Source organism: Podarcis gaigeae, assembly GCF_964106915.1.
Source record: "Podarcis gaigeae genome assembly, chromosome: 8".
Classification (NCBI taxonomy): Eukaryota; Metazoa; Chordata; class Lepidosauria; order Squamata; family Lacertidae; genus Podarcis; species Podarcis gaigeae.
The window spans coordinates 24678826-24705984 of record NC_139684.1 but is presented as its reverse complement, the minus strand read 5'-3'; the positions used below and the strand labels follow the sequence as shown (position 1 = coordinate 24705984).

The window sequence follows — 27159 nt, the reverse complement described above, 5'->3', positions numbered from 1 at the left end:
CAACTCATAGGCAGACACTGTGGTTCCCAGTGACCTTCTCTCACTGGGTGCATCGCCACAACTTCCCGCACTGGTTTCTGAAGAGTCTCCAAGGACAGCCCCATAAAAGCAGCCTTGCTGTGAACTAGCATGCCATTTATGGAGGCACAAGTTAAGCTCTACATCATCTCCTTCTTGATGGGGGGGGGCAGATCAGCTTTTGTGGGGAGAGGCAGCTTTCCCTTTCCAAAGGTGAGCTCTTAACAAAACTCCCCTGCAAGAGCCCACATTCAATGTGGAACACACAGAGAGGGAGAAAGAGGCACTGAGGAGCAATAACGCCACGTCCGGCCCTGCCCTCTGCCTCCTTCTGCCTTTGCAGTGTCAGCCAATGTGTTCAAAAATACATTCAATGACAGACACAACCAGCCTCGTTTTTATTATCCGCTCCCTTATTGGAAACCCTGTTGCTGCTGACAAGGCCTTTTTTTGGCAGCAAAACCCTCATTTCCTTTAGCGCTGAACCCTTAAGAGGCTCATCCTTTTGCTCTGCCGCCTTTTATTCCCCCCTCCGTTCGATGGTACTCTCATTCCCCTGCCTGCACAAATCCTCTCGTTCATCTCCTCCCCCCTCTCCACTAGTCTCCCTCTCTCTCTCTCTTCCCCGCCTCCTCTTTAGCCTGCTGCTATCTGATCTACGATATGTGATCTCTCGGATAAAACAACACACTTCCAAGCCACGCACGCACGCTCCATCTCTTCAACACACGGGTACTGCTACTGAACAGCGGCGGCGACGAAAAATGCCGTTCTCCTAGCAGCAGGAGCTTACCCCCACTTGGCTTGTGCCTGACGATGTGGCCATGTCCTTCGCTCTGCTGCCTACCTCCTTTGCTCTTTCTCTGCCTGCTCTTCTTACCCTTGGGGCACCTCTGCCCCTCTGTCTGTAGCTGCATGGACTACCACACCATCGACTGCCGGGACCAAGGGCTTCCCCGAGTCCCCAGCCCGTTCCCGCTGGACGTGCGGAAACTTCTCATCGCCGACAACAACATCCAGGAGATCCCGGGAGACTTCTTCATCTTCTACAGTGACCTGGTCTACCTGGACTTCAGGAACAACTCCATTGCCACCCTGCAGGACGGCACCTTCAGCAGCTCCAGCAAGCTGGTCTACTTGGATCTGAGCTACAACAACTTGACGCAGCTGGATGCTGGCATCTTCAAGTCGGCGGAGAAGTTGATCAAGCTGAGCCTGGGGAACAATAACCTGGCTGAGGTGGACGAGGCCGCTTTTGAGAGCCTGAAGCAGCTGCAGGTTCTGGAGCTGAACGACAACAACTTGCAGACGTTGAATGTGGCCACCTTTGATGCGTTGCCCAACCTCCGGACCATCCGCTTGGAGGGCAACCCTTGGCTTTGCGATTGTGACTTTGCCAGCCTCTTCAGCTGGCTGGAGGCTAATGCACCCAAGCTCCAGAAAGGTAAATCTTTTCCAAAGCTTCCCAGGGCATGCTGCCTGCCACCCAGCTTTGTCTTGTTTTGTCTGTCTTCCTGTCTGTGTACAGGCTGTTCTTCGCGGACAGATGGTCTCTTTCTTGGGTCTGTTGATTCCGTGAGAGCAAAATCTATGCCGTCTAAGGCAGGTTGATGGTGAGTTTCTTCACTGGCAGGAGGGAGCGGGGGACTCCTCCTGCATGCAATTAAGAACTCCTAATAATGAGAGCTTCTTACACTCTTTAACTACATAGGGAGACAGGGGGCCTTGTGAAATAGGATAACGCAGAATAGAGACTCTTGGAGGTTGTATACATAAACAAGGAGCACTGCCGCCGCCACATGCAATAAGCCCTCTGAATACTGAATGGTTTGTGACAATGTGCTGGGAATATCTACTTTATTTGTGCTACTTCAGTTCACACATGGAACAGCAGGGGAGATTCTTTTAGGTTATTTATTTAAAAAGCGACATATTCGTTGTGACCCCCCTTCCCCAAACTCCAGCTTTTGTAGATAACATGGATTTTGCAAATCGTGTGAAGTTGTCTAGAGGCACTTCAATAGTTGCTGTGTATTTATCCATTTTGAATAAATAATAATAATAATAATAATAATAATAATAATAATAATAATAATATGAAATTGTGCATCCCGTTTGTCAGGGAAGGGCACATTAATTCTCCAAGTCAAGTGTAAGTGGGGGGATGGGTTCCATGAGTTGATAGAAACAGGGGGTGCACCACTGAATTGCTAGGCTGGGTCAAGTACCACAATTTCCTGACAACCTGAAGTTCCAAGTGGATTGGAGTGGTGTGGATAGTTTGAAAAAAACAAACACATAACTTGATTTGTCACTGCATTTTTGCCTGAAGTGATATCAGAGGCAGTTTTGCTGCTCCAGTGAAAGAACTGTAAGAATTGGTGTGCGTGTGTGTGTGTAGTTCAGCAGTTTCCACATCTCTAGAACTACACCAGATCTTTCAGCCACTTTGGATCAGCTGATGGAGGACAAAGCCTTGTGACACAGCAAGCCAGCCTCTCCTCGAGGCCATCAGAGAGCTTTTAACAAAGCACTGCCAGAGCATCTAGCATTGCATCTCTCCCCCCCCCCCTTTCTGAAGCACCTGCTCCTATATAGACACTCGCCTTGCTTCAGTATGTTAAGAGCTGCAATTAGGCCATGGACTCCCATTCCTCCTGTAATGTTCCATGGGTGCTGGGTTCCCTTAGAGATGTAAGGAGGCAACATTTTCCATTCTTCCCTGCATTCATCCATGCAGCACTGTTTCCATTCTGCTGCAGTTCGTTTGCCGCAAAAAGCACCATTCATTTCAACATCGGCTGTGATGTAATTTACATAATTACTTATGTAAATTATACCATCATGTTATTCCATCCCATACATTTCAGTGCAAAGGAAATGCAATGCAAATACAATGGTATTGGGGGAACATAATAGTATATGACCTGCACACTTGAAGCAACAAAAGTGACTAGGTGTTGGGTTCATTATTGGTTTCCAAGGGACAATTAAATGAAAACTGGCAATTTCTGCTTCTGTTTCCATTTTAGGTAGAATTCCCCAAAGTGATAAGCTCCAATTGTTTCTATAGTATACTATAGTATTTCTATAGTATTCTACGGGATATTCTTTTTTCTAGCAGGGATAGTTTCTGATTCCTGCTACTTCTCCCTAGGAGAATCCCATGTCCCCATTTTTCCTTAGGGGAGGATTTCATGGATGTCTTTTAAAATTCAGCCCTGAAAAAACAATGACCCTCTTTGCATATATTTTTGCACACATTGAAAATTGTTAAGTCTGTCATCACAGCCCCATTGGAGGATTTGTAGCGCCTTGCTGGATTTATAAACTCAAGAGGCCAAGGAAAGCTTAGTAATTCCAGGGGGTGTGGAGGGGAAGCTCCTGAGAGTAAAGGGTGGGGGATGGCAAGGGGTTGGTGAGTGGAACAAGCAGGGGTGCAGCCCTTATTGCGTGCGCGCGCGCGCACACACACACACACACTGTCTCTCTCACACAATGGCTAATTGTAGACCAGCCTTTCTGAACCTTGTGCCTTCCAGACATGTTGGGGTATGACTCCAATCAACATAATTCAGAAGAGTTATCTGGAGGGCACCAGGTTGGGGAAGATGATGCAGGTTGTGACTTCCATGTTCATTTTCTTCTTCTTCTTCTATTATTATTATTATTATTATTATTATTATTATTATTATTACTACTACTACTACTACTACTACTACTACTACTATACTGCCCTATACCCGAAGGTCTCAGGGTAAAATAGTAAAATATAAAATGCATAAAATCAAAACAAAACCAGCAACCCAGTTAAAAAAAAACCCAACCCCAAAGAGCCAGCATTTTTAAACAGGGTATAGGACATGGATCAAGTCAGGCAAAGGCCTGGTTGAAAAGGAACATTTTTGCCTGGTGCCTAAAGGTGTATAGTGAAGGCGCCAGGTGAACTTCCCTGGGGAGAGCATTCCACAGATTTTCTAACAGTATAATAATCACTCAGGGACCTCTATCCTATTAAATTTGTGCTAATCACCAAAGCTCGCAGATCACACTTCTCCTGTTTAGCAGTACAATCCTATGCTGGCCTACTGAGAAGTAAATCCTAATAATAATAATAATAATAATAATAATAATAATAATAATAATAATTTATTATTTCTACCCTGGCTATCTGGCTGGGTTTCCCCAGCCACTCTGGGCAGCTCCCAACAGAAGTTTAAAAATACATTAAAGCACCAGTCATTAAAAACTTCCCTAAACAGGGAATTAATTATGTGAATGCAAGAAATGGGCTTCATTTTTAAAATTTAAATTGCATCCATTGTCGGGTGATCATCAGGATCAGGACCACAAGGCACAAGGAAGGGGTTAACTTCCATGGCAGTGAGTATAAGATTGCAGCCTAAATGTCACCAGATCTGGGTCACCGACATGGTGCCCATTGTGGCCATCTGCACCTCCTATGGTGCCTGCAAAAGGTCTCCTCAAAAGTTCTCAAAAATCTACAACGCACAAGCGATTGTTTGCTCTTCTTGCCCCGTTCCTGTTCCGATTGACTTGGCCTCTCCTACATTGGACGTGCATGGGTTCCATGTCCACTTTTTGTTGGATACGAGGATATGACACCAACCCTATGAAAGCTCCAAAGAGCTTCTCTCTAGGAGTGTGCCTGGGTGCAGCTGATATAGATGCCTTTTCCTCACCGACTGATGGCCATGCCCACACTATTTTGTGTCTCTGTCTCCTTTTCTGCCTGTTTAGAAGTGGCAATCAATTTGTTCTATGTCACATACCACCCCCAAATGGTAGCGATTTTGGGTAATGTTACTACTACTGCCACCTGCAACACTTTCTCAAAAATCTAATTTTGCCCACTGGTCCAAAATGTTTGGTACTCCCTGCAGTAGATCCACCCAGGCTGATGTGACGGAAGGCCCACTGTCACCTGCCTGCCCCAGATGTTGAATGACAGTGGCTTGTGAGAGGGTTCTGGTTAGGGATCAAGGAAAAATTCAATTCAGTTCACATTTAAAGGTGAACTTACCACACTTCCTAAAGCAAGATTCAAGCCACAACACAGCTGCCTTTTGGAATTTGCACTTCTCCGAATTTTGAAATGCAGTTCTCCTCTCCAAGACAAACACATTAAAAAGTGTCTATGTATAAAATGCATATATTAGTGGAAATAACATACAAAAATGAATTATACGGAGGAAAATTGTTTTGCAAAAATGTGTACAAAATGGCATGCAAAAAAGATTTATATTGGGAGAAATCTGCGCAGAAATGCTGGTGAATTTTCATGAGAACTTCTTTTTTTAAAATAATAATAATTACAAACCGATGTGGAAATGTGGAGAAATGAACTTGAAATTGGAAAAGTGAAAAACTGATGCAGCCACTGATGCAGCAGATGCAATCTCTCATCATTATATTTTTGGTGACACACTTTCTCCAGACTTCAGTGAAACTGGGAAAGTGATGGAAATGCCTTTCCACATTCACTAGTGTCTCATTGCTTCTTGCAAATTAGAAAGTTACTGGATCTCCTGGGACTGACATCTGTATGGGGCCTTTTAAAGGAAGGAAAATATGATGGTGAAATTTATATCCCAGGTCACTTCTCTCATCCACACCCTTCTCAAGTGCTTCTGCCTGCCTGAATTCTCTCCCAGAACTGGAATAATGTCTCTTTATCAATGGAGGATAAAGAGAGGTATATGAGTGTGGAATCCCCCAACTTTCGTATGGTTGAAATGTATAGCCTACCCTAAAAAATCTAAGTTACGGCCACTGCTCTGTCCACTTTTCCCCTCTGATCACACCCACCAGTTTGGCTACATAAGCACCATCACCCATGTCTACATTTCAAAAATGATTTTTAGAAAGACACATGGACACTTCTGAATGCAGCAGTTCAACTTTCTAAGCTTGGAAGGCTCAGGGCAGATAAAATCATAGATCACAGGGCTATCAATGGCTACTAGCCAGGATGGCTATGCTCTGCCTTCCATTGTCAAGAGGAATTATGCACCTAAAAACCAGCCACTGGGAATCTGCATGTTTGGTCCACAGAACAAGCCAGATGAGATCTGGTGCTGTTGGACTCCGTCTCTTTCCCCTTTATCCAGGCCTGCGACACCTAAACCATCTATCTAACCTTATGATGTTTATCTGACCAAGCTTAAATGATTCCAGCAACACTGTCTCAACTGGTAATGACGCAGTCTCAATTGGTAATGACCCCTGTTGCCCAACGAATATTATATTTTGGAGCACGGTATTTGATCCCCGAGTTCTAGATTTTTCCTCCTTAGATATCAGTCTGTCTCCTCTCATTCTTACCCTTGACAGACAGAACAACCACCACCACAACAACAACTCCCAGAACCATTCACATCCCGGTTACGTTTGGTTCCTTCTCATATTTGAAAACGGCAGACACACACCAACACACAGAGGTGTTTTTCCATTTTCTAAATGTTCACAGCTCCTCTTTATTAAGGAAATAGCTCTTAGGAAGTTTGTGTGGTGACCTGTGGGATTCCCATTGGGGCATCTAGTTTGGCCACTGAGAGAACAGGATGTTGGACTAGATAGGCGTCTGGCCTGATCCTGCAGCAGGTCTTTTCTTATGCCACCAGAAACAGGAACCCCAATGCCCTTTCTCCTCTCAGAAAGAACATCAGATTCCGTAATCTCTCTGGAATCAGTATTCCCTTGATACTCCGCTGTGAGGATCTCCCAATTTGAATTTTAACAGTAGTTGAGAATACAAAAGGACGAATTTGAGGGTATTTAAAGGACACAGCAAATGTAGTTACATATACCTAAGCTTAATTCCACTTGGGGATAAGATTATTATGGTTCCTTGGCTGGATGCTAACACCTTTTTATTTATTTATTAAAAAAAGGACTTCTTGGAATATGTTTTGAAGGGGGATGCAGATCCATTCCAGTGTGAAACCATTTGCTCCTCTGTGTGCTCAGTTCCCCAAAGAAGAACAGCCGCTGAGAGCAGGATGTCTGGCAGAACTAAAAATGCCAGCAATCTGGTCTAGTTCGATTGTGTTTTAATACGGGATTTCCTGCCCCCCCCCCAAGCCCAGGAGCTGGGGTGCCTTCCAATAGCCTTCATACGGAACCAGGGAGTTGTAACTGTGTGTTTGCTGGGAAGCAATGCTCTGTAGAGGAAAATGCTGTGATTCTTGCACAGAAGTTCACACTAGGGGGCTCCCCGCCCCCTGCAGGGATGCATTGACTCCCCAGCTCAACATAGAACCAGGGAATTATTTTTTGTCTAGTCCGAACTCCCAACTAGGATTCAGCTGTGAGTGGGATTTATCCAGCCAGATTCAGAACCATAAATATGTGTTTACTGTTTCAGAGGATAATGATAATGAATAAGATTTCAACCCAAATGCTTTTCCAGACCATTGGCAGTGTTATAAAAATAATGGATCTCTCTCTCTCTCTCTCTCTCTCTCTCTCTCTCACACACACACACACACACACACACACACACACACACACACACACATGCCCTCCCATCAGATGTCAAAGAAATAAGCAACTATCTTATATTTAAAAGACATCTGAAGGCAGCCCTGTTTAGGGAAGTTTTTAATATTTAATGCTGTATTGTTTTCAATACCCAATTGGGAGCCACCCAGAGTGGCTAGGAAAACTCAGCCAGAATGGCGGGGTATAAATAATAAATTTTATTTTTATTATTTTTATTTTTATTTTTATTATTAAGATTAGCCCCCACTCAAAATAATGTTTCCTTTGATGTTTCCTTTTGGTGATGGTGCCCTAGGCTCTTTTAAATGTAAAAAGAACGTTTAAAGTTTGAATGTAGATACACCCATTATCCCCTACGAGCTGCATTTATTTACTAGGGTAAATGTGCCCTCCAAAATGCAGATACAGTTGTACCTTGGAAGACTTCTAAAACGTTAGGAAAGCCAAAGTGCGGCTTCTGATTGGCTGAAGGAAGCTCCTGCAGCCAGTTGGAAGCCCTGTTGGATGTTCGGCTTCCAAAAATAGTTCACAAACCGAAACAGTCACTTCTGGGTTTGCGGTGTTTGGGAGTCAGAACATTCGAGAACTAAGTTGTTCGAAAACCAAGGTACGACTGTACTCAGGAAAACAACATACACAATTGCATTATATTACAGGCAATTGCTTTGCACAACTGTGTATATTAGACAAATATGCACCGTATACAAGAATGTATAGTGGGAGAAATTCTGATGAATTTTCACAAGGATAATAATAATTCGCAAACTAACTGTTGTGTGAACACGGGGAACTGAACAAGATTATGGGGGAAATGAGGAACTGTGTGAAATCAGACTGTACAGATTTGCCCATCCTTAGTCTCCACTGTGTGTGTTTCGTGTGTTGTGGAGCAAGGGCTTTGGTTCAGAGGAACCATTAGCATGGTATCCAAACAAGGCCTTCACTGGCGAAGTGTCTGAGGAGAGCCTTCATTTGATGGACTCAACTGTGGTGCTACGAGAGAGGCTCTCTCTCTCTTTTTGCCTTACCTGGAAAGAAAATGTCTCCCAAGGTACTGTAAGGCAGCAGGGATGGTGTGATGGTGGTGGGGGTGGGGAGAGATAAGCGAAAGAAGGTCAAGGATGAGGGAAAGGAGACACCGCTGTCACACTTCGAGGACTACTTAAACTCTAATTAAAAGTAATGTTAAAAATGCATCAGCCATTAGTAAACAAGGTCACTCTTGCGACGACTCAAGACATTCCCATAAAAGGCTTTAAATGGTCACCTCTACAAACCACTTAAATAAATATGGCTGGGCTGAAGTGCTGGGCTTGCCCTCGGTAATTTATCTGCATCTCGCCAAAGCAATTTCTTGGGTACAAGAACAGACCTGACATGCCTGTGTGTCTGTGGCTGAAGATGCGAGGCTGGGGCACCTGTCTCGCTGAGTATCCATTTTGACTTTAATTGCAATATCGTAACTTCAAATTGCAATACAAATTGTATTAAAATTCGAATTCTGTGAAATTGCAATTGCATGTGAAGACGCCCCCAAACCACCCCCAAAATGCAGTGGTACCTCAGGTTAGGAACTTAATTCGTTCCAGAGGTCCGTTCTTAACCTGAAGCTGTTCTTAACCTGAAGCACCACTTTAGCTAATGGGGCCTCCCCCCTGCCGCCACACAATTTCTGTTCTCATCCTGAAGCAAAGTTCTTAACCCAAGGTTCTATTTCTGGGTTAGTGGAGTTTGTAACCTGAAGCATCTGTAACCTGAAGCGTCTGTAACCCGAGGTACCACTGTAAAGACACAATAGACACAGACTTTAGTTTAAGGTTTTTGGCATTAATTTTGGCCACAACTTTATTGATGACAGCATGTGCGTGGTTGCTTAGGCATTGGTTCCAGACTACCTGAACCTGCACAGTGGTAGGAACAGGACTGACACTGGGCACCACCATATGTCAGTAAGGGAAAGCATCTTGGGGGAGCAAGAAGCTGACTTTAATCTCACAGCTCACCCCAGATGCTCCCAGGGGCTCTGGCGTGGCCCTAGCCCCTTGACAGGGTTCAGACAAAAGCAAGGTGAGCCCCTGGATTCTTTAGCAGAATTCCCTAGCAGCAGCAATGGAGGGGCAGGCACAGCCAACCACGTCCCCTCCTCAAAACATTGAACCAAATGCCTAACCACCATCCTTACAAAGTTGTGACAATTTGCTACACGGTAGGCCTGGGTTAAACCACAGAGCCTAGAACTTGCCGGTCAGAAGGTAGGCAGTTCGAAACCCCGCGACGGGGTGAGCTCCCGTTGCTGGGTCCCTGCTCCTGCCAACCTAGCAGTTCGAAAACACGTCAAAGTGCAAGAAGATAAATAGGTACCATACCAGTGGGAAGGTAAACAGTGTTTCCATGTGCTGCTCTGGTTCGCCAGAAGCGGCTTAGTCATGCTAGCCACATGACCCGGAAGCTGTACGCCGGCTCCCTCGGCCAATAAAGTGAGATGAGCGCCGCAACCCCAGAGTCAGCCACGACTGGACCTAATGGTCAGGGGTCCCTTTACTCTACCTTTAGGCAAAAACCAAGTGGCACCAGCCAATTAGCCAAATGGCAAAATTCCTACCGGACCCTTGTTCCAAAACGGATGACCCCTAGACAGGCATAGCAAGGCCAAAAGAACAAGCCTAAATAAAGGGAGAAGAGGGCAGGTGATCCACTGCATGTCGCAAGAAAGAGAAACTCTCCAGAGACGTGCAGCAGCTTAAATAGCCCCTCAGCAGCCAATAGCCATCCCAACGAGCCAAATTTCTGCCCCAGCAACACAGGGGCAACCAATGGGGACTCGTGGCCATCCAAGCAGTCCCGCCCCACAACAGGGAGGCAGTTTACGGTGATCTCACAGCAACATGATGGAGGACACGACTTGCAGAAAACAGGTGGAAAAATGGTAAAGTGGTCTTTCAGAGTACCTCCTGTACGTAAATAAAGATCTCCACCCCACCGCGCCAAATATGGCCACTTAATCTTGCGGTGCAGCAAAGCCCTTGGTGACTTTCAGCTCATTAGTTAGCTTCTCCAAGGAAACAATATACAGAGTCTTTTTATACCACACGGTCAGTGTAAAGGTCGAGGAATCCTTCCAGTCCTCAGTTATAGCTGGATGGACTGTGAGCAGGAGGAATATGATCAGAGGTTTGAACTTTGTGGGTTTTTGAGTGGACATATATACCAAGACCTTTCCCAGGCGCCATAGGAAGTGCTGGTGGTCACACTGGTCCCAGGAGGTGCCATCTTGGTCCCAGAAGGTGCCATCTTGACAACCCTTCAGGCATTTGGGAGCCCCCCAAATCCAGCCTTCAATAAACACACACTCTCTCAAGCTGCATTCTGAAAATGCACAAACCTCAAACACTCCCACTAAAGACGAGAAAACCACAGTCATCCCTCCCCAAGACATTCATCTACTCCATTTAGCTGTCAAAGCACAGGTTCCTGGGTTGTCTTCTGTTAGGCACTTAGTTTTGATGTGTGCTTTCCATGTTTCCTTGTTCAGGTCGCTGCAGGCAGGATTTGAGAGCCGCTTCATCTCCCGCTCAAGAATTCAGGTCTTTATTGCTACATAGCCAAATATATCCCAGATGGTGGGGCTGGAGGAAGGAGATAGTCACTGCAGGCAAAACTACAGCCATGAAAGCACTAAGCAAGATGCATTTCATTTGTAAACTGCTAGCAGGGGTGCCTGGGTTTGTCCAGAAATGGCTACAGATCAAATGGATGGAGCAAGGTTGAAGAAAGAAAGGTTGAAGCATTTGGGATTTTTTAGTGAGCGTGAGTAAGGGCTTGTCCACACTTCCTCATGGACTCAATCAGGACAGATGGCAATTTGGGATTTTTCCAAATAGGCATTTGCTCGATTTATCACTCAAGAGCAGGTTTTTTTTTGAGAAAGGAGAGGTGCAAGGGGGAACTGGCTCAGACATGGGACATGCAATAGTGTGGACAAGCCCTTAAGAGGCAACATGATAGAAGTTTATAAAATTATGCATGCAAGGAGAGAGGGGCTAGAGAAATATTCTTCTCCCTTTCTCATAGCACTAGAGCTCATGGATATCCTAGAATAGAATCATAGTATCATAGAATTGTAGAGTTGGAAGGGACCACAAGGGTCATCTACCTCAACTCCCTGCAATGCAGGAATCTTTTGCCCAGCGTGGGGCTTGAACTCACAGCCCTGAGATGAAGAGATGCATGCAGAACCGACTGAACTATCTCTCTCTCATCCAAGGAAGCTGAATGTTGGAAGAGTCAGGATAGTGGTTAATTTGTTCTTTATTTCATAAAGAAAACACACCACTTGATTAAAAAATAAAACACCTCAAAGTGGTTTTTCAAAAAGATAAAATGAGAAAACCAAGATTATTATTTTTTACAACAGTACAGTGGTACCTCGGGTTACATACGCTTCAGGTTATATACGCTTCAGGTTACATACTCCGCTAACCCATAAATAATACCTCGGGTTAAGAACTTTGCTTCAGGATGAGAACAGAAATTGTGCTCCGGCGGTGCAGCGGCAGCAGGAGGCCCCATTAGCTAAAGTGGTGCTTCAGGTTAAGAACAGTTTCAGGTTAAGAACGGACCTCCAGAACGAATTAAGTACTTAAGCTGAGGTACCACTGTACTTTAAAACATGCAGAAGTTAAAATACTAAAACATGCAGCATATAAATCTACAGAACTCTCTTCCACAGGAGGCAGCAATGGCCGTCAACGCAGATGGCTTGAAAGAGGATTAGGCAAGTTTCATGAAGGAGAGGGTTGGCTACAAGCTAGGTAAGGGACCTTAGCCTGAAGATCCTGGAGATCTTCAGTTCATTACTGAGATGGATAGACTAGCATGGTGACTCAGTAAAAGGCGTGTTCTTCAGCTTCTTTTTAAAAAGCTCCTCAGTTAGAACAATGAAGAGTGAAACCTTGCTTTATTTTTAAGGGGAAACATCATTGCTCTGAGTAGAGCATCCGATTTGAATTCAGAAGGTCCCAGGTTCCATCCTTGACATCTCCAAGTAGGGCTGAGAGAGCCCCCTTTTTGAAACCCCAGAAAGCTGCTGCCAGCAAGATGGATTAAAGGTCTGACTCAGTATAAGGCTACTTCTGAATCCCCATGTTTCTCAGTTCCCTGGGCTCCAACGTCTTTAGCAGAAAGGAGGTGTCAATGGGGGGTTTTCATGGAGGCAGCAGTTTGTGGAAGGCTCAGCCAGATTCAGCGAGCAGATCACACACAATTCCTGCCCCTTACACAGAAGTAGAGATGAATGGTCTTTCCCACCACCACCAGTTCCATGCTTATCTTTCCTTTCACTTGCTTTGTTCTGCTTTCCATTCCTCACAAATTTCAGTTTCACTAGAAAGGCAATTCAGGAATGTGAAAAAAGTGCACTTTGCCCATGCCCCTTCTCCCTTTTCCTTCTTCTAAAGAAACCCTGTTCTTTATAGGACAGGAATTTGCACTTCCAATCTTAGCTGTTGCCAATTAAAGTTCAAGCTGAGTCGGTGCCCTCCAGGTTTTCTGAGGCGCTGCCTTTTTGGTGCAGAAAACCCTCCTGTAAACGAACACACAAGTGGTGAGAGCATTACAGATAGGTCACTTCTGTTATTTTGGTCCTGGGTTGCACATTATCTAATTATTTCAGCCCAGAGAGCACAGTCACATGCTTGTGCTGTGCAAATCTCCTCCCCTCACTTTTGTTTTGTGGCCTTGTTTGAAGGACACTGAACACTGTGTCGCCCACCCAATGTTGGCAGGGCTATGTGTAGCTTCCAAAACTACCTTTTGGAAGGCTGTGGTTCTATGGCTTGCAGAGCTAGTAGAAGCTTTGGTGAGGCCCTGGGACAAGATGGCGGTCAATTGTTTCCATCTCTGTGAGGCCACACATGACCCTGCTATCATGGTCCATATAGTCAGCTGTTCCAGCCCTATTTAGAAGTGTTATTTGTGCATTCTCCTCATATCATAGAATCATAGAACTGTAGAGTTGGATGCAGGAATCACAGCTGAAGAATCCCTGACAGATGGCCATCCAACTTCAGACCCCCCCCCCCAAGTGTTCTGATTCCTAGGGACAGTCCCAGAATCACAGAAGCCATCTTGGTTTCTGATTTGATTCTGGAAGCTCCTGCTTTTGGATGCCCCTATTTCTACTGAAGAAATGTTGGAGGGTATGAAATAGGACATCCTCCTTTTTGCTGGAGAAATGTTGGAGGGGATAGAATAAGGTGTCCCTATTTTCATTGGAGGGGATTGAGGGCACAAGGAGAAGGGGACGACAGAGGACGAGATGGTTGGACACTGTTCTCGAAGCTACAAACATGAGTCTGACCAAACTGCGGGAGGCAGCGGAAGACAGGAGTGCCTGGCATGCTCTGGTCCATGGGGTCACGAAGAGTCGGACACGACTAAACGACTAAACAACAACAACAATTTTCACCTGAGAAATGGAGGGGATGGTAATAGGACCTCCCTATTTTTCACCTGAGAAATGTTGGAGGGGGTAGAGTAGGACGTCCCTACTTTCATGGAAGGGGGGATAGTAATAGGATGTCCCTATTTTCACCAGAGAAATGTTGGAGGTGATGCAACTTCTGTTTAAAGACCTCCAATGAAGGAGATTCTAGTACTTTCCAGTGTCAAATGCTGTTCTCCAGGCCTCACTCTCTGGCCACTGGGACTGTCCCCAGGCAGCACCCTCTCTGGAGCCCTGCCCTCTCTTCCCAGGCTCTGCCTCCTCACTGGCCCTGCTTTACGTCCTTGTTGAGTATTTCTACATAGGTGGAATGCATCCTTGAACTCTCAACAGGCCTCTTCCTTGCCTGAACAGAGGGTAGAGAAGAGGCTGCGAGTTGGCATCACTCCACGCACTTTGGCCTTTGGCCTAACCCCACCACTGGCATGTGGCTCTTGGAGGTGTTTCCAAAAAGGAATGTGGCCCTTGAGCTAAAGAAAGTTTCCCTGCTTGTGAGGCTTATTGCAGTGAAATACGATCGCTCTTGTATGCTTTGGATTTTATCATTACCGTTAGCTGCATTTCTAAGTGAGCTGGACTGGGATTTGTAACATGTGTCGCAAAGCCTCTTTGTAGAGGGCTTCCTCAAAAAGCGGATTATATATCCCTCACATTTTTTTAAAAAAGAGAGAGAAATAAATGAAGGTTGCTTTTCCTGCGCTTTTTTTTCACCAATGTGCACAATCTGTGATGCGGAGTTTGTGGGTGCAAGCAAGCTGACAGACCTTTTTTTTCACCAATGTGCACAATCTGTGATGCGGAGTTTGTGGGTGCAAGCAAGCTGACAGACCTGCAAGCTGTTTATTTTTATTTGTGCACGTATTTTAAAATTAAATTTCTATACCGCTCTTCATCCAAGAACCACAGGGCCGTTCACAATACTAAAACACAAAGTTATATAACATAGTCAAAAAACAAAAATCCCCACCCCCAGTATTTATTTTGTTTGCAAAGTGTTTAGTGGCACAGGAGACCTAATGAGATCCACTAGGCCTCTCCATTTGGCTCGTGGAGCCATTTAGGATGGGCCAGGTAAAGGTGTGCCTGAGGCAAAACAAGGGGTTGCTGAAGGACTCAGGGGCACCAACTTGGATTCTTGACTGTGGGTGACATGATGCCATGACATTGCGCTGTGTGTGGGAGTGCAAGTGCCATTTTTAAAAAAACTGGTCTGGGCCTGCGCTTCTGGGACCTGTGCTTCCACCGCAGGGCCTCAGAGGCCCCAAGGCAGATGCTATTTCATGGTGAGGTGGAAAGCGAGGGGGGGGGGGTTATCAGCAGCAGGGTAGCAGTGGGATGGCGTGTGGCAGGGGTGGTGGGAATACATGGCAGCAGTGGCAAATTGGAGCGACCAAAGATTGTGGGGGCCGGGCCCCCAGGGCTCCCTGCAGTTGGGGCCATTGGTAGGACTTTTCATGGGTACCCCCAATCTAGAGTGGCCCTCAAACTCTGGGGCTGACCTAGATAAGAGCACTGAATTGATAGAATCACGGAATTGTAGAGTTGGAAGGGGCTGCCAACGGTCGTCTAGACCAACCCCATGCAATGCAAGAATCGCAGCTAGAGAATCCCTGGCAGGTGGCAATCCATCTGTTGTTTGAAAACCATTGATAGGGAGTCCATCACCTTCTGAGCTACAGTGGTACCTTGGTTCTCAAACACTGAAAACCTGGAAGTAGGTGTTCCGGTTTTCGAACGTTTTTCGGAAGCCGGACGTCCGATGCGGCTGTCGGCTATTGTTTCTAGGGTGCCTAGAAATCAGAAGCTGCGCCTTGGTTTCCAAACATTTTGGAAGTCAAACAGACTTCTGGAACGGATTAAGTTTGAGAACCAAGGTACCACTGTATTTGACGCTTTTGGTTTTGCTATTTATTTTGCGTTTTTGTTTTTGAGGCTTTTTCGGTTAATTTGTTTTTGTGTCTGTGTGGAACCCAGTTCAGCTACTGATTGATTGATTGTGTGACTGTGGAAATGGATAAAAGCCCCCCCCCCCCCATCCAAACAATGACTATCATCAGTGCAAATAAGAATTAAAAAAAAAAATTATCATCTACAATACTGTCTTATTTATTTTATGGTACAGTACATTGATTATTGCTTTCATTTTATGGATTAATGGTATCGTTAGAGAGTAAAATTCATGTTAAATTGCTGTTTCGGTGAAAGTCTGGAACAGATTAATCTGTTTTGCATAACTTCCTATGGGAAAGCACACCTTGGTTTTGCTACACTTTGGTTTTGGAACAGACTTCCGGAATGGATTAAGTTTGAGAACCAAGGGTACCACTGTAGTCTGTTCCACTATCCAATAGCTCTTAACTATCAGAAAATTATTCGCAATCTTCTTTCTCGTAATTTGAATCCATTTGTTCGGGTCCCCCCCACCCCCAGAGCAGCAGGAAACAGCATAACTGATTGTTTGCACGCTCATGTTGTTGGGGAAAGGGAGAAAGAGGTGAGACCTGCCCACCCCAGTACCATATGTTTAATCTGGGTTTAAGCATGGCTGAGCATGTGGTCAGGGAGTGAGGAAAGAGGGCAGCTCTGTGCCTCCTCTTTCTCCCACAAAGCACAAAGACAGAATCATAGAATTATGCAGTTCATCAAATCCCCTGCTATACAGGAATCACAGCTAAAGAAGCCCTCACATATGGTTTGTTAATTCAATGAGTTTACTTTGAGTAGGACTTAGGTTCTAACCTGAGGCACTATTTCTGGGTTAGCGGAGTCTGTAACCTGAAGCGTATGTAACCCAAGGTACCACTGGGATTGATTTTTGAATCTCTCCAGACTGGACTTTGTTTCTGCAGGCACTTCGTTTCGTTTACAAATTCTTAAGACCTGTTTCAAAGTTTTATACTAACTTGTGGTGCATCTATGGGGAATACAGGTTTTCATAATGTATTTTGGGGGTCTCTGGAGAAATAAATAAAAAGAAAAGAAAAGCAGAACAATGTAATCACTTCAGAAACCATCCTGGTGCATTTGCAACTCTAAAATCCTGATAGCAGTTTGGAGGAGGAAAATGAAGCATCCTTAAGAATGTAAGACGAGCCTGCCGGATCAGGCCCATCTGGACCAGCATCCTGTTCTCACAGTGGCCAAGCAGATGCCTGGCAAACTTTCCCCTCCTGCGGTTTCCATCCTTAGCTTTATGCCCTTGTGTTGGCTCTAAAGGAAAGAGGAAGTCTTTGCTTCTGCCCTTGGAGAACCGTCCCCCATCAATTTGGAAAGCGGGAGACATTCTGTCCCATGTAATGTTTCACGAATCTGTCCGGCCAGGAAATGACATTATTAACTCCAGGATAGTGTGGCTTCACTTCAAAGGGTCTCCCAAATCCCAGTGTCTCTGCAGTGGCTGAAACGTCATGTCCCAGATGCTTTACTTAGCCAGCACCAAAATTCCTTGTAATTAGATTTTCAGGACCTTTGCTAGAGTTGCAATACAAACTGCAACTGTTTGAAATTTGAGGCTGGGACTGGGGGTGATGCCAAAATTCCGGAAGGTAGGACACCCAAATGCATGCAGCTAATTGGAAAAAAAATTGAAAGAAGTATGTGACCTCCACCACCAGGAATGGTTCTGAAATGCTCGGCTGAATCTCCCCCTGGATTTTGGAGTAACTGGGCTTCTTTCTTAAGCTGAACCAATGCACTGAAAAAGTATTCATTTTACACACACCCACACACCCATGAGTCTGATGGCAAGGCAAGAGGGCAAGGGGAGAGAGAGAGAGACAGGCCCCTTCCAAACCACATGTTTAACTAGAGAGGGAAGATCCGCACAATGCAATTAAAGCCCATTTGATGCATATTTAAAGCACATGACTTACCCCATAGAATCCTGTAATCTGTAGTCTGTTAAGGGTGCTGGGAATTGTAATTCTGTGAGGGGGAAAGCTACTGATCCCAGCACTCATTGGAATAAATCATGTGCTTTAAATGTATGTTGAAGGGACTTAAAATACCTTTAATACCTTTAAATGGGTATTAAGCACTAATTAAACACTGTGCAAGGCCCCCGAATTGATTTGGGGCCTAGATATGGGTTGCATCAGGGCCACTCTAAAGCCATAGGGTTTTTTTTTGTTGGGGGGGGAGAGGACTTCTATATTTTCACAAACATGTGCATTTATATGCATGCTTTACCCTAGTGCAGGAGCGGAGGAAGGGGGGGACGATGGTGGGGGCGGTCTGCCCCAGGTGCCCTCACTGAGGGGGGTGACATTTGGCGCACTGCCCGCCCGCGACTCCCAAGCCTACCCTGATCTGCTGGGGGAAGGGGCGGAGCTGCGCTGCCTGGCCGGCGGCCTTCCCCCCTTCCCCCTTCATTTTGACAGCTCGGGGTAGTCTTGGGAGTCGCAGGTGGGCAGCACGCCATTGCCCCCTGCTTCCGGGCTGCTTCCTGTGGGGGGAGGAAGCCTCCCCAAAGCTGTCAAAAGGAAGAGGGAAGGGAGGAAGGCTGCTGGCTAAGCAGTGTGGCTCACCCCACTCCACCCAGGAAACAGCCTGCCATGAGCTGCTGGCTCCACCCCCCATGGGCGTCTCACCCCCTGGGATGCTCACCACGGGTGGCACCCCCCTGGGATGCTTTTCCCGCCCCCTGGGATGCTCGCCCCGCCCCTGGGTTCACAGAGCACCTAGCTCCGCCTCTGCCCTAGTGTATTCATTACTTGACTGGAGAACTGCATTACAAAATTTGGAGAAGTGTGAATTTCAAAGGATGGCTGTGGTTCTCGTATTGGATCAGAAAGTGTGAATTAGCTAAGTTTGGCTTCAAGTGCAAGCTGAACCAAATCTCCCACCATCATCACTGATGGTGATGGATGCCAGATTACTTCACATTCTGTTACTCCCAAGGTTTGTCAGGAAGTAGGCATGCCAGCTAGGGCCAGGGGGGCTGAGACTATTTGCCCCACCCCCTATTTGCCCCACCCCCATTGTAAGGAGAGCATATTGAGTGGTAATGTCATGTGCGCCACGTCAGCAAGTCACACGACTTGGGCCCCCTCAATAAAGGGGGCAAGTCAGCTCCTCTGCTGGGAATGCACCCAATAGGAAGCTCTTTCCCTAGCTTCCCGTCAATGGCAGGGGCAATGGGCCTCCGGAGGCAATGTGCCAATTTGATTATTTCTGCAGATAGGAAGAGCGAAGCTGAAACCCCAATAAACTCCAGCAGCATCTGTCAGCAAAGCAGGCGGCTAAGCTGAGGCAGCATCTGCCTTATGTTCCTCTGATCCCTCTGGTTGTCCTTGGGATCGGGCAAGAGCATGAGGTCTGACACCACTCCTGCTACCAAAGGATGCTCTGCGCAACCAGGAAAGGCGATCAGTGGCAGAGGAGATGCTCTATAGGCAAAAGATCCCTCATTCAATCCTTGGTTTTTCTAGCTAATATTACCAGCTAATATTACTCCAACATTTCTCTGATGAAAATAGGGATGTCCTATTCTTCAACAACAGCAACAACAATTTTATTATTTATACCCTACCCATCTGACTAGGTCACCCTCGCCACTCTGGGCAGCTTCCAACATATATAAAAACATTAAATATTTAAAAACTTCGCTATACAAGGCTGCCTTCAGATGGCTTTGTTGTTGTTTAGTCATTTGGTCATGTCTTCATGACCCCATGGACCAGAGCACGCCAGGCACTCCTGTCTTCCACTGCCTCCCGCAGTTTGGTCAAACTCATGCTGGTAGCTTCGAGAACACTGTCCAACCATCTCGTCCTCTGTCGTCCCCTTCTCCTTGTGCCCCCAATCTTTCTCAACTTCAGGGTCTTTTCCAGGGAGTCTTCTCTTCTCATGAGGTGGCCAAAGTATTGGAGCCTCAGCTTCACGATCTGTCCTTCCAGTGAGCACTCAGGACTGATTTTCTTCAGAATGGATAGGTTTGATCTTCTTGCAGTCCATGAGACTCTCAAGAGTCTCCTCCAGCACCATAATTCCAAAGCATCAATTCTTCGGCTATCAGCCTTCTTTATGGTCCAACTCTCACTTCCATACATCACTACTGGGAAAACCATAACTTTAACTATACGGACCTTTGTTGGTAAGGTGATGTCTCTGATGGCTTAGGGGTTGGATAACTTCATACCCTCCAGCATTTCTCCAATGAAAATAGGGATGTCCTAAGAAAAAGAGGGACATTCTGGGATCAAATCAGAAACTGGGATGGCTTCTGCAAATCTGGGACTGTCCCTTGGAGGGTCTGTACCAGTCACATATCACAGCAACATTGAGAGACTTGCACTGGTTGACTGATAAGACACTGAGCCTGTATCAAGGTCTTGTTACTTACATTCGAAGCCTTAAACAAAGGCAGATCTCCCCTCTGTTGCTTGGATAGGACTCTGGGATTGACAAAGGGAACCTGGTTGGTCTTGTCATGAAATGATAATCATCAGCTTGTGGTTACACAGAGACAGGCTTTTCCCCTGGTAGCACCAATGCAATGGGGTGCACTTCCTTCTCAGATATAAGAGGTATTGGCAAAACCTATTTGGTGTTTCACAACTTTCTGACTGGTTGCAGGAACTTAGCGAGACCTAGCAGAGTACACGCAGAATCCACGGAACTCCTGAACTAACAGTTAGTAGGCCATTAATTATCCCTCCCTTGAGAGAGCTTGACCAATCAGGGAGCGGTCTCCATGTCTCTGTTATCACCAGACAGGCTTACTCCTTCAGATTGCCTTCTGGCTGGCTGCCAAACCTTAATTGACTCTGTGTGCACAGCTGCATGTACACCGTTTCCCAACAAGAGGCCCCTTGGTATTGGAATTCTACCAGCTTCTGAAGACACACCTGTTTACAGAGGCATCCCCTCGATCTCACACAAGAAAGGACCAAACATTAGGAAGAACTTTACAACAGTGAGAGCTATTCAACAGTGGAGCGGACTCCCTCAGAAGGTGGTAGACTCTCCTTCATTGGAGGTTTTCAAGCAGAGAGAGGTTGGATGGTCTTCTGTCAGTCATGATTCCTGCAATGCAGGGGGTTCGACTAAATGACCCCCAGGGTCCCTTCCAACTTTACAATTCTTACAATTCTATGATTAGGATCCATCCTGGCTCTCTTGTTTACACCTCTGTGTTGTTTTCATTTTCTTTCAGTTGTGAGTGCTTATATTTTAATGTTTGAGTAACTGATATTTTATACTTTCTAAATTGCTCACCATCCTATTTAGTCATCAAGTGGAATAACTATTTTATGCATTTCGTTCTATCCAACTTCCCCACCAATTTGCTCAAGGTTGTACCCATGGTTCTCCCCATCTGTGAGATTGGTTAGGCTGAGAGGCAGTGACTTGACCCCAAGCTTCATGGCTGAGAGGAGAGTTGGACTTCTGGTCTCCAAGATCCTAGCGAAACACTCTAACCTCTGTACCACACTGGCTCTCCATAATAATAGTAGTAATTATAATCATCATCAGGGTTTGAATGGTCCCTAAGCAAAGTGTTCTTATCAAGTGTTTTTTCTCCTTCATTGTCAGGGGAGCACAACTGCAATTTGGGAGTCTAACTGCTATTCTGTTGTGATTCGCTGCCCATTATGGGCATTGAATATGGCAGACAGACCCAGTACCAACTGTCTTCATTGAAAATAGTGCCCAGAGTCCAAACACCAACAAAGACCACTGCCCCACCTTGGGAATCCTCATGCCAAGTTGGGTGGCGATATCTCTAGAGGCAGACAAACATAGAGAGAACATACAAACCATTTCCCAAAATATATAGTAGAATGACACACGACCACCCTACCTCTGCCAGAAAAGTGGGCAGGATGGGTTCAAGGAGTCCTTCTCTGGTTTTGGCTGCAATGGATGCTAAAGAAGAACCCAGAGAGGGGAAGGATAGCACTGGGTTTAGAATAAGGCTGAGCATCACCAGCTGGGCAATTTCATATTGCAAAGTAGCTCTTGCCCCCAATCTGTCTCTTCACTGACAAGGGGAGAGGCTTGCACATGGATTGAGCATTGACCCTGGGGATTGCTTGCCACTCCCTGATCTGGGTGAATTTCTGCCCTCTCTGCAGGGAACTGGATTTTTTCCAAGCCTCCTGTCTCCTGTTCTACGATTAATCTCAGAGTGATCCGTCTCCTCTCTGCTGTAACTCCGGTCTTCCTGTTCATTTTAATCTGCAATATGCTGCAATGATTCACTTCTGGTTAAATCTCTAATTAAATGCTCATCTCTCTCTCTCTCTCTCTCTCTCTCTCTCTCTCTCTCTCTCTGTGTGTGTGTGTGTGTGTGTGTGCCTCCTAGTCTTTTTAAATACAAGGGTTGCTTTAGTCTGTGATCCTAGACACACTTACTTGGGCTCACCCACTCTCCCATTTCTCCTGTGCCTAGAAAGCATGAATCTGAGCAGTTTTCTGCTTGTCACACACTTTATAGGCACCAATCCGTGTAAAACTCTATTGACTTTTGCTCCGATTCAGTAGCAAAGATCAGGTTTTCCTTGGAGAAAGGGGCAGGACATGTGGAAGTCTAGATGAGCCCTAATGTCACTTCCAAAACCATAAATTGAAAGTGTATTTAAAGCACACAGCTTCTTCTTAAAAGAAATAAAACCTTGGGACATATGTAGCTTGTGGTGGCAGGGAAGAAGATCCGAGATTCAACATATTCTATGGGCGCTGAAGGCTTTAACCACAACAACACAATCCTCTTCTGCTGTTCCTTAAAAATAAAATAATCCAGAGTTGTTCAGTGCTCCACAGGCAACACTTTGGACATTCTCACTTCTTGCAAAGCCCATGGATTAAGCGATCATCCACACTTCCACTTCAGTGCCTGGAAACTAAAAAAGAGATTGGCGTTTGTTTCAATTCAGTGGTAAACAACAGGTCTTCTCAGGGGAAAGTAGTGGGAGAAGCAGAAGTGTGTATGACCTCCTAAAGCAGGCATACACAAAGTCCGTTTCGGGGGCCTAATCCAGCCTGTTGGTTGGTCTAATCCAGCCTCTGTGGCAGTTTATTTCCTGGGGTAAAATCCTTTAAAAACTTCAACTTCAATCCTAAAAGAAGCTCAACAACTTTGGTTGGCCCCCACGACCCATCACTTCATCATATCTGGCCCTCTTTGAAAAAAGTTTGGACACAACTGTCCTAGAGAAACATATATATATATAGAGAGAGGAAATTATAGAGTTGTTCTTTACAGGGGAGGAAATGAGAGTGGAAGAGTGGCAGGAGGTTTAGAGGTTGCATAGCTCAGTTGGCTAGAGCGATGTACCCATTATGCCGAGGTTGCAGGTTCTATCCCTGTATGGGAAAGCTGCCTATTCCTGCATTGCATGGGGCTGGACTAGATGACCGTCAAGGTCCCTTCCAACTCTATGATTCTAGGAGGCTTGGGTGGGGACTGATCCAGTTGTGGGGGTATTGTCACGGCACTTCAACTCAGGGGGTGGGGGTATGGAAGTCTCCTAGATCAACTTGATTTGCCTCATTATTTGGCCTTCACACAGGACTGAAAAAACCCCAAACCAAAAAACCAAAATAAAATAAAACCCAATTTACAAACATGCTAAATGGATTGGGTATGCTTACAAAAGTTATATATCTGTATTGCTATATGGAGGATTTCATCTTACCATCAAAAATCTTTGCCTTCCTTGAGTGAGCTGCTGTGCTTCATTTTGTATGGAAGAGTCACATTTATAACTGGATAAATAATAATATTGCTACTTTTTTGGGGGAAAAATTCTCCTTCTTCCCTCTCTCTCTCTCTCTGTGCAGGTCTCGATGAAATCCAGTGTACTGTCCCTGTGGAAGACATCACCGTCTTTCTCAGTGAATTATCAGAGGCCAGTTTCAGGGACTGCAAATTTAGTTTGTCACTCACAGACCTTATAATCATAATCTTCTCTGGCGTCGCCGTCTCCATCGCTGCTATCGTGTCAAGCTTCGTTTTGGCGCTGATTGTGAACTGCTTCCAAAGATGTGCACCCAGTAAGGATGATGATGAAGATGAAGATGATGATGACTGAACCCCCTTCTCTTGGCATGTCACGGAATAAGTCCAAAGACCAGGGTAGGAAGAGACAACAACCGTTTAAAAGTGCATCACAACTAAACAAATGTCTAAGGGCTCAGTACTCCTATCAAAGTCTCAATGGTATTTCCCCATTTATATATCCCTGGGAAATGCTTTAAGTTTTATGGAACCTTTCCTGGTTAGGTCTCTTGATCCAATCCAGAGTTTAAAATTAATCTTAAAATAGATTCACTAGGAGGGAAGAAAATAAAGAAGATCAGAGATCGCCAATATTGGAGAAGGCTGGGATTTCGTTCTGGCCTCTCTCTCTCTCTGTCTCTCTCTCTTTCTCTCTCTATTATTTTTTTAATAGTCTTTATTTTAGAATTTTTTCACAATGTTTTTAAAGGAATAAAGACAGCCATCTGTTGGAGATGTTCCAGTTCTGGATTTCCTGCATCAAACAGTTAGCCCTGATGACCTTGAAAGGATCCTCTAGCTCTGAGTTTCTATCATTCTATGATTATGTGAGATGCAATTTCAGATAGCAGAGTTATTTTGATTAACAGATGAGCAGCAAGGAAGAGAAGTAAAACATTATTAGCCCAGCTGCACTGTAAATCACAGTGTGTTCCTGGTATGGAAGGAAGCCTTCTTATGGATACCTGCATCAATGTTCTCATGAAGTTTATTTTGTCCACCTGTTTCAAAGTTTACATGTGTATCAAAGTGTTTCTTCCCTTGGTGTCTGAAGAAACATTAAGCTCTGCTGACCCTGCAGAATCACAGAAAAGAAAAGCCTGTTTTCTTGGCTTTGGGGCACCCGACCTCTAGTTTGCAACATGATCACATTTGGGATGCATTTGGACAAACAACAGAAAGTATTGCTGGGCTTGGGGCTCGTCCACGCTTCTGCTTGTCCTGTACCTAGAAAGCATGGGTCCGAGTACTTTTCTGCTTGAACCACACTTTCTGGGCATGGGTCTGAGTGGTTTTCCTCTCGCCCCATTCCTTTCCAAGGGAAAGCCTGCTCTTTACTGCTCAATCAGAGCAAATGTCAATCCAGAGAAAACCTGAATTGCTGTTTGCTCCGATTGAGCACTAAAGAGTTGTTCCCCCCAGGGGGATGCAGTGGGACAAGAGGAAGAGGAAGTGTGGAATAAGCCCACTAAATCAATCCCTCTTTACAGGGAACTCTGGAAATTGCAGCTCTGGGAGGAGAACAGGCTTTTCCTAATGATCCTCAGCACAGTTAATGAACTACAGCTCCCAGAATTCTTTGGAGGGAGCTATGATAGCTTAACATGAATGTGGCCTGAATACACCGAGAGCCTCTGTTGCTCTGCTTTTTTAAAAAACTCCTCTTTCTGAATCATAGTCATAGCACTGTGCAGGTGCCATTTGCCGTAGTATTCTGATCCTTCATACCCTGCGTATCATTAATGATAACACACAGCAAAGAAAAAGCATCCCTGATATGATTATACATTCAGCACCAATGAGATCTGTTTGCATGTCTGCCTCAGTAAAATGCCACACGAGAAGGGTCACGGTCACATCAACATAGTTTCTTGTGGGGGGAGGGACTAGTATTTTTTTAAAAAAAAATATGGTCAATGAACACAATACGACACAATATGATATCTTTATTTGTCATTGTCCCATGCAGAACAATGAAATTGAAAAACTACATAAAAAATTCAAAAACTCCTAAAAACTCTGAAACCCCATTTTAAAAATACACTATACTATAGAGCAGTGTTTCCCAACCTTGTGCCTCCAGATGTTTTTGGCCTACAACTCCCATCATCCCTAGCTAGCAAGACCAGTGGTCAGGGATGATGGGAGTTGTAGGCCAAAAACATCTGGAGGCACAAGGTTGGGAAACACTGCTATAGAGACCCCTTATGCTGCGTTTAGAACCAGAATTGCATTAACGTAGAAACAGTTTCTCAGGCGGCTAGTCCTGGCCTTTATAACTCTATACCTTCTTCCAGAAGGCAGAAGCTGAAAGAGATCATTTCCGGGGTGCGTATTATCCTGCGCTATCTCTGCCGCTTTCTTATGGCACCTGGCAGCATAGATTTGATCTAAGGTGGGAAGAGTGCACCCAATTATTCTCTCTGCAGTCTTTACAACCCTGGATAGCATTGTGAATAAGTAATGTATAAAGCTGAAGAGAACTGTGCATGGTTCAGTTTCATAAACAGGGAATTCTTCTAGCTAAATGCGAGTTCAGGAGGGGAGGAAAGGAGGGCAGAGCAAGCCATGGAATCCTTAACTCCATGAGATACTCCAACAGTTCAAAATGAAAATTTATTATATTTATTTAGAACGTTTCCATCCTGCTCTTTGCTGTAACGTTGTTGATTGATTGCATTCATGCCCCCACCTTTCCTCCCAGGAGCTCAAGAAGGGGCGCATCATTCTCCCCTGACCCACTTTATCATCACAACAACCCTGAGAGATAGCTTAGGCTGAGGGATAGGAACTGGCCTGAGCTTAACCCAGTGAGTTTTCTTGGCTGAGAAGGCATTGTGAAGTAGTCACACTGTCAGGAAATGCGGAAGCCGTCCAGCATCTCAAACTAACCACCCAACAAAAGAGAGCAGGTCTCAAGATGCAGTGGTTAGATTGTTGCCCCAAGACCAGGGAGACCAGGGTTCAAATCCTTATTTGACCATGAAGCCCACTGGGCGGTTTCACTGCCTCTCAGTCTAATTGCAAAGGGTTGTTCTGAGGATCACACCGGAGGGAGGAAAATTGTGTATGTCACCTTGAGCTCTTTGGAAGAAAAGTGAGGTAGAAATGAAACTATGATGATGACGACAGAAAATAAAGTAAAACTCGGTACACATACAGAGAGACAAATTTCGACTGTGTGTCATCCATGCAGGAGATCTATGTCTCTGTTCACAGAAGAAATACTTTGAAACAGATTTTATTACAAGTTATGTTTCATTAAGTTGTAATTGTTTGCTTGTGTTTTTTTTAAAAAAAAATACTGCAGCAAGGACACTTTTTTAAAGGAGAAATTCTTTTAGTAATTTAGAAAATGCTATATATCTGTAGCTTAAAAGAATATATTGCA

General features: G+C 45.1%; 1 protein-coding gene across 1 annotated transcript; it reads left to right on the top strand.

Annotated features, from left to right (window-relative positions):
* Positions 1 to 25669, top strand: LRRC38 (leucine rich repeat containing 38). The gene is made up of 2 exons (XM_083752835.1): positions 1 to 1462; positions 23831 to 25669. The coding sequence occupies exons 1-2, from the start codon at positions 835 to 837 to the stop codon at positions 24079 to 24081; spliced, it is 879 nt and encodes a 292-aa protein (XP_083608961.1). The 5' UTR covers positions 1 to 834; the 3' UTR covers positions 24082 to 25669.
* The last annotated feature ends 1490 nt before the right edge of the window (positions 25670 to 27159 follow it).

Excerpts from the sequence above, each read along its gene's own strand:
- LRRC38 (XM_083752835.1), top strand. The coding sequence starts at position 835 with ATGTGGCCATGTCCTTCGCTCTGCTGCCTACCTCCTTTGCTCTTTCTC. Across the intron at positions 1,463-23,830 it reads TGCACCCAAGCTCCAGAAAG|GTCTCGATGAAATCCAGTGT; the intron begins GTAAATCTTTTC and ends CTCTCTGTGCAG.